We start from the raw sequence: 8,690 nt of genomic DNA, 5'->3' as shown, positions 1-8,690 counted from the left end.
ATATGCTGTAGGAACACAACCGCAAACAACCGCACCGACATGCTAAGACAATATGTTTGAGACGGAATAACATCTGGTTTGAGTTGATATGACATGGTAACGCATGAAATTTTTGAGAATGACATTTTTACAGAAAATCTTGAATTTTGCAGTACTTTAGTATAAACCCGCATAATCGTATAAGTCGGCACTTTTCTGAGGATTTTTTTTTCGGAAACATGATATAGCAAAGTTTACGCTTTCAGGTAAATACCATGAAATACAATGGTAAAATTTATTTTGTTTACATTCACCCACACTGTGAAAACTGGAGCGTTTAAGATAATTAAATGGTTTACAAAAGTTTACTGGAATTGTTGTTAGAATAGGTTAATTAACCAAAAAGTATACAAATTTCTTCTTGAAAAATTTGCACGAAAACAAGAACACGACCAATTCTTTTTATATCAATTGGATAACTAGATGCGGTCGAATACCTCCATGCCCTTGATGCCTGCACTGAATAAGTCAATGCTCCCTGAAGTATTGCTTGCGAATAGTCAATGTTTACTTTGCACTCTAAAGTACGCAGANTACCATTAAATACAATGGTAAAATTTATTTTGTTTACATTCACCCACACTGTGAAAACTGGAGCGTTTAAGATAATTAAATGGTTTACAAAAGTTTACTGGAATTGTTGTTAGAATAGGTTAATTAACCAAAAAGTATACAAATTTCTTCTTGAAAAATTTGCACGAAAACAAGAACACGACCAATTCTTTTTATATCAATTGGATAACTAGATGCGGTCGAATACCTCCATGCCCTTGATGCCTGCACTGAATAAGTCAATGCTCCCTGAAGTATTGCTTGCGAATAGTCAATGTTTACTTTGCACTCTAAAGTACGCAGATGAACATTTTTAATTAAAGTACGTTTTTTACGGTTACTGTCTTGGGAAATCAACGCCTAACGTGGAACTGACGATACAAGGACGTAAATTAGACTTCGGGCAAGCTTATAAGGAACTGTGAATGGGCACCTCTATACCATGATATTCGATTTCCCACAGCATTTTCGATGGTCTTCACTATTCGAATACTTACTACTTAATAAGATAACAATGAATATGAAAATTTAAAAAGCGTTGGCCAGTCATCCCTTTTCCTTCTTCTGCTTTAATCCCTTTTCCTTCTCCCAGGTTAATGCCGATAGCCAGTTAAACGATGTTGACGAAATATTATTTTTTTTTAATTTAAGCACAAATTGAGTCTGCCACTTATTCAAGAAAGTCCCAAAATGTGTCATTCGGTGAATATTAATTGACGCGTACTCCACTCACCACTTCCATAAAATCCAAAAAGAAAAAAAAAGATAAAAAATAAACCCAACTACAGTAACAATGCAACAACAACCACAACCACAACCACAAACGCAAATGATATTGGTGTCCTCAAGGAACTATTTTAATAAGCGAAATTTGTGTAAAATTGCGAAAAGCCCCAATAGAGTGCAGCGCGGAGCAGCCGAAGCAAAGAAGTCAACAAATATGCCAGCCTCAACCGCTAAAACGACAGACAGCGAGCGAAGCTATAGAATTTCGAACAGGCGCAGAAGCTGCGACAACCACGACTTAGTTTACGGCAGCATTAACTGCGCCACTGGGACCATTCGCACCGCTAACTGTCAAGGCAGTGGTGGCAACAGCAGCAATAAGAGCCACAACAACAATGGCTATGACCCCAGTGTTGCCGATTGCAAGAGTTATGCACGAAGAAGAAGGACCACAATCACGAGCGGGAAAATTATGCTAACACTGCTCCTATCTACTGCGCTCCTCCTTGAAGCAAGTAAGTGAAGACAATATTTTTTCAATATGTACGCATTGTAATTTCACACATTATTTATCTTCCATTCAACCAAAGAATTTCGCAAAGAATTTGAGTTCAGTGGGACGTTTGCGTTCGTAGTTATTCAGATATTTCTGTGAGATTTCGATGAATACAAGATATATAACCCAGCGACTTTTGCTCATATGTACCACGGTCGATTGCTATTATTGAAAAATAAAATATATGCAGTGAAATTTAATTACATGCGTGAATAGTAGACGAGTCAATCTGACATTTGAGGTCGAAATAATTCCCTAAGGATAAGGAACATACCGTCTTGCTCACAAAATTATACGGATTAAAATGACGGAATGCCTTATCTCTTAATTTTATTTTGTTTTGAAATGTGAGCAGGAAATAATGTTACTCATACGCCATATATGACCATCTACGCATTTGATCTACGAACTTAATAAGAAAACAATAACAATCGATAAGGCGAAAATTATTACTCAAATCGTGAGAGATATACAGAAAGATGCCAATCTCTGGCCATACATTAACGAGACAAAACCGGCTTTAAAATTAAGTTTATTTCTAAATGGAATTTTTTCATTGCCAAACGATATCTCCGTTAACATTTCATCAAATCTAATAAATGATATCTCATTTTGAAGAGAAGAAGCTCTCGTACATTTGAAAAATAGTCACGCTATTCAGATTTAGTTATTTATTAAAGAAAAGGGAGTTTTAAAAGCTTAAAGCACTGTATCCGGCCAATAAAGCGCCATATCTTCCATAATACAGCAGCTAATTGAATGATTGCAGCACGATTTTGAAGTACAGTTTCACTGGTGGAGTTAAAAAATAAGACCTTTTTAATAGGGCTGCCACCTGCTTAAAACTCTAGTGACCAAATTATATGTAGATATTGACTAAAAATTTGCATTGCGTTCAGCGAATGAAAGGCATTTAAATGCACTCTTAACCCGAATTAATAATTTTGAAGAGGGTTGCCAACTATCTAAAAATATGAGTGTATATACATATTTATTTATCTATTTATATTAATGTGAATGTCTGTTTGTTTATTACCTTATAACGTTTGAACCACGACACGGAATTGCACGAAACTTTGCACACTTATTTGTTTTTACTCCGGTAAGGTTATAGGTATTGAGAAAAATCGACAGTGCTGGTAAAGGGGGCTGGCACCTCCGATAAGAACTAAAATTTTCACGTTATATATCTCGTAAAATATTTGTGGTAGAGTGCTGCAACTTGATGTCGAGATAAATAAAATTAATTCCATACTCAGTGGAAAACACTGGAACACTTACTTACTTACATATCTATGGTATATTGGTACTTATAGTAGGGTATGTTTACGGAACTCAGTTTCCAATGACAATAAACAAGAATTCCTTAAAGCAAAACCCAAAGCTTTATCGAAAATAAAATCTATGATAATTCCATTGGAAAATGCATTTGTGTTAATTGAGGCTTTGTAGTATTAAAAATATGCTGTGAAATAATATTAGAGTTATTATTCCGAAGAAATTAGATAGCTAAAATTTTAATATAACAACACTAGTATTGTTGTAGGTGTTTTTACCCCGTGCGAAATGTAGAACGGAAGGATTTTAAGGCACTAAAAACTTGAAAAACCACAAAATGAGCTTTGAAAAAAGGCATAGGCATTTGAGTTTGATTATTTACTTCCTTTAGGTAAAATGTGCATGTCGAATTAAAAATATAAAACAAATACATACAGTGGTCAAAAGATTATAGCCGTACCACTTTTTGCCAAGTTTTAACGTATTATTTATTGTTGTTATTGAACTTTTGTTGTTTTTTTTTTATAAAAATATATTTTATTCTTTAACAAAACCCGTGTAAATCCAAATTTCCAAATTTGTACAATATTAAAAAAAAAAATTCAACAAACTTTCTTACAAATTTCGAACATTTTAAAAATCTAAAAAATCAATCGAAATTTTTAGCCATTTTAAAATCGTACTTTATTCTACTAGAATTCAGTGGGCTACAAAACTGCATACTCAGAATTTAATTAAAAAACTCGAAATCGGAACGAAAATCTGTCGGATTTTCTTTTAAATTGCATAAATTTGTAAGGCAGTGTCACTCGATTGGTACATTTGTACATCTTTCAATTGGGGGATTGGTAAAAAGGGACAATTTTTTATCAATTTTTTTTTTGCCAAAAGAGTGGTACAACACAGCGATGTTCCATTGAAAAATTTCAACAAACTAATTTTCGTGATTGGGATAAAGAAAAATATTTTGGATGTTCACACAAATGGGATACGATTTGCACCAAATTTTGGCAAATACCCAATAGTGTGGTACTGCCTTTAAACTTGTATTTATACGGATGTTGTTAAAGAATGAACTATAGAAAACTAACCAAAATTAAATAACAACAAAATTAATATTTTAAAATTTGTGAAAGTTTGGTGCGGCTATAATTTGTGCGATTACTCTACATAAGTTTACTATGATTACTCGGCCGTGCAAGCATAGTAGCACAATACCACTAAGAGCATTTTAAAATTTTTAGGCAATAGCCTCATGCGATTATCGATTCTATTTTTTTTTTTGGTGTTTGTGTAAAATATTTTATTTTTTATCAGTATTTTTCTTTTAATCAAAATATGTTGAAATAAAAGTGAAACTAAAGAAAAATTTTGTCAGAATCAACAACCTCCCCCCCCTCCCCCCCGCTCCACCCTAAAAAAATCCTCACTACGACCCTGAATGTACACACATATGTTATTTACGCTGAAAGGAAAATAGTAAAAAATATTTGTTTGACATTCGCGCAATATAATGGAAATCTCGGGATTCATGAAAAAGTGGGGCTCCGATAGTAAATAGACCGTCCTTTAATAGCGGTCTGTTGACATTTTTACAAAGTACTGACAGAATACCTAAATTGTTTTTACAACCTACATTGGCAGGTCAATTTGTGCATATGTATGTAACATCCATTATTGTTCCTGCACATATGTACACAGAATGTAGCTGCTCGTACCCAGCAAACATTGAGGTTAGTCATCGATTAGAGAATGATTGGAGAACTAGCCACATTCTCCAATCTCAAACGTTAGAGAACGACTCGAAAAACTATCGAGAATCATAGCGATCTCAACAAAAATGGGGCATAGTTCTCGACTCGAGAAAATATTAATTCCCTAATCGAATTCTAATGTTGATCTCTAATGGGATTCGAATGCATTGTTTGCAAAATTTGTATTAAATGTATTCGCAATAAAATAATAATGGATTATTTGAACTTAAAAATAATGTATAATTCATTCATTGGAATTCATTCATTTGGAATATTGCTTATTTACATTTATATGAATTTGCGTTGTTTCTCTAATCGTTCTCGAATCGAATTCTAATGTAGTTCTCTAACTTCGTCATCGACTCGAGAACGATTAGAGAATTACCCTAGTTATCTAATGTAGAAATCCAAATTTCTCTAACGTTAGAGACTGTGTTTGCTGGGTAGTACACTAACAGTGAGCGTAGGATGTTATGTACGCGATGACAGCAACTATCATCGATGGCATATGCAGAGCCTCAGTTCGTGCAAACATGTAGATATGTATCTACACTTGAGCCATGTGCTCTTCGTAGCGGTTCTTGCAATTTCTGTGGTGACACATTTTAAACACATTTTTGCGGCGAAACACAGAGGTTAATGAAAAATTCACGTTCCCATGGCGTATTGACGCTTTCGGGCGGACGTGGAGACGTGTGTAGCTTTTGTTTTGTATTTACCACGGTTTGTTGTTGCTATTGATATTTTTGTAGTTCGGTACGTGCAATTTTAACACCAATCCAATATGTACTTTTACCTCAATTACAATCACTTCAATGTATCTCTCGGTATTACACAGTTGAAGCACGTTTTTGTATTTTCATACATACCTACCAACCTTCGACCAATATACATATATATATATATATATATATATATATATATATATATATGGTATGCAGGTGTCACCAAAAGCAATATATGTAGCATTTGAAGCGAATGTGTTTATCTATTTTCGCATGAAAANGTGTCACCAAAAGCAATATATGTAGCATTTGAAGCGAATGTGTTTATCTATTTTCGCATGAAAACCGAAATGACAGACATGTCCAACCAATTAAGCAGCTGCTACATCATCGACGACAGGTAATATGTACCGAGTAACGATGGTGCTTCTACATACATATCTACATGTGTTTCGCAGGTATCCATAGTTACACTCAAATGTGGCCGGATATGGATGTGTTTAAAATTCAGCTGGTCTTTAAGCACTTAAAATTTTGTTGGTAATACTCGTCCCGTAGCCTTAAATGGATTAAGCACCCACCATCATCAGACCACAATGAGCAACTTACTATGATATAAATTTCATATACACGCTTTAATCTAATTCATGACTTAAATCACAGATTATTTGTATGCCGTTAAAAGAAGACGGCCAGTCGAGGACCCAAAATCATTATTCTGTACTTTCAATTACGGAATTTCGAAATGCCTCTGAAATTTTATGAGTACGTACTATATAATAATCGCTGTGTGTGCGCGCCTGTGAGCTTCTGATAATGGTATATTAATTACTAATTTATGTGCAGAAAAATAAACCTCCACCCATCGTCAACCTTGAAACCTCTGCTGTCTTTAGTTAACTCTCACCTGAAATGGCCACGCTTACATAAAGTACATAAATGTCGCATAAAAGCCACCACACAGCATACATAGCCCACTCATCCGAAGTGTTGCTCCACAATATTCGCTGCTTATCGCGAACAGTGTGAAACCAATCTACAAAGTGTGCTAGCGAATGCATTGTTCGAGTCGCTGACGTTTACAAGCGCCACAAAATGAACTTTCGCAATGATATAGTATGATGAAGCAGCTGCACCTGCTGGCCCCCTGCTGCTCTGCTTTGTCATGCGTGTGTCACATAGCTGCGTCTTAGCACTCTTTATGTTGCACGTACGTGTAGTACTCTGCTTGACACGCACACATTATTTGCCACCGTACAGATGCGCGTCGCTGCACCTGTTACTGCAGCTTAACTACCTCACACCGCAGTTACACGCTGCTCGCGAAATTTACGCTTAGTCGCGTAGTTGTACGCTTCAGGGTGCGATATGCGGCAGCTAATTTAGACCGAGTGTTAATGCGCATTTTCTTCTTCTTCTTATTTATTGTTGCTGACGCCAATTGCAAATGTCAAGTGGAGCCACGTCCTTCACCACCTCGCTTTTCCAACGCAGAGTAGGCCTTCCTCTTCCTCTGCTACCAGCATCTTGGCTCACGTTGAATACTTTTACTTTCAGAGCAGGAGGTGGACGTGGTAAAGCTCGCGGAGCCGTTGAATTTTAATTCGCTGCACTATGTCTATATCGTTGTACAGCTCATCGTTAAATCGTCCGCGGTATTCGTCATCGCCAACGCGTAAAGATCTGTAAATCTTTCGCAGAATATTTCTATCAAAAACTCCAAGAGCCGCTTGATCAGATCTTTTCATTGGCCATGCCTCCGCGCCATACACCAGCACAGGCATGATGAGTGTCTTATAGAGCGTGGTGTTTGTACTTCTCAATTGCGTACTCAGTCCAAAGTAGCACTTGTTGGCAAGAGTGATTCTCCTTTGGACTTCAAGGCTGACATTATTAGTGGTGTTATAATGCTGGTTCCCAAATAAACGAAGACGTCTGCTTTTTCAAACTCGCAACTCTCAATAGTGAGGTGGGTACCAAGACGCGTATGCTCTGACTGTTTGTGTGATGAGAGGAGATACTTCGTTTTGTCCTCTATCACCACGAGACCCATTCGTTTTGCTTCTCTGTCCAATCACGAAAAGGCAGAATAGACGTAGCCCTTGTTTATACCGATTGTATGCTCTTGTAAAGTATTGAGCCTGAGCGATTTAGTTCTGCGGCTCTTATTATCTTCTCCAACATCTGGTTAAAAAAATCAAACGAAAGGGAGTCACCTTGTCTTAAACCTTGTTTGGTATCAAACGGCACGGCGAGGTCCTTCCCAGTTTTGATATATTAGTTTCGCTTTCTTGAATAACTCAACTGCCAGGTCGTCAGCTTCAGCAGATTTGTTGTTTTCGGCCGCGTAATCACTATTCGTACCGTAGTTCTTCGTAGTCAGGTGATGGGTCATCGACTGCATGGTCATCGACTGAGGGTTCGGGTTCGTCTTCTCCACTAATTTCGGTGCTGCTGTCATTCAATAGAGTGGAAAAGTATTCCCTCCATAATTTAAGTTCGTTCTGGACATCAGTCACTAGGTCCTCATTGTTATTCTTACAGGAGTTTGCCCTGGTCTTGAATCCTTCTGTCCCTGCCTGCAGTCAGGCAGTTCTCTTAGAATTAAGGGGATGATAATTCTTTCTTAAAAAAATCTGGTTGTTTAAAGGACGTTTATGTATCCAGTCCACGCTAACGGAAAGCGAATTTCCTATTTGACGAAAATTCTCAGACAGAGGACATGAGTTATAGTGTCTTCCAAACTGTGCGATTCCGGTGTCATGAGACCCCTTATTGCTTTTTCCGCATAGTCTTCGCAAGGATTAGTCGATGTTTTGAGAGAAGAATATCTGAGATTGCTGACATCCAACAATCTGCTTCGTTTGCTCGTAGAACGTGTAGACTTAAAACAGATTAAAATGAACACGAAAACAATATAATGAACGTTATGTTGTTTGTGTTAGTTTCGACATACGAAGAGCTTAGCACACGTACATACCCTGCAGCAATTCAGACTCACCCTAGATTAGCCCTCAGATAGGTCCTATTGTTACCAGCACTAGTCCCTCAAAATTCCCC

The 8,690-nt window shown here is 36.9% G+C and overlaps 1 protein-coding gene across 1 annotated transcript in view; it reads left to right on the top strand.

Moving 5' to 3' along the window:
- The window catches only part of LOC108362284 (uncharacterized), a 44,426-nt gene that overhangs the window by 1,510 nt on the left and 34,226 nt on the right, over positions 1-8,690 (top strand). Inside the window, exon 2 of the mRNA XM_017615210.1 lies at positions 1,243-1,832. Coding sequence (XP_017470699.1) covers positions 1,385-1,832 — 448 coding nt within the window. The 5' untranslated portion in view covers positions 1,243-1,384. The remainder of the gene's footprint in view (positions 1-1,242; positions 1,833-8,690) is intronic.

Source organism: Rhagoletis zephyria, unplaced genomic scaffold, assembly GCF_001687245.7.
Source record: "Rhagoletis zephyria isolate East Lansing unplaced genomic scaffold, Rhagoletis_zephyria_1.1 Rzeph_scaffold_00976, whole genome shotgun sequence".
NCBI lineage: Eukaryota > Metazoa > Arthropoda > Insecta > Diptera > Tephritidae > Rhagoletis > Rhagoletis zephyria.
This window is presented reverse-complemented; position numbering and strand designations above follow the sequence as displayed.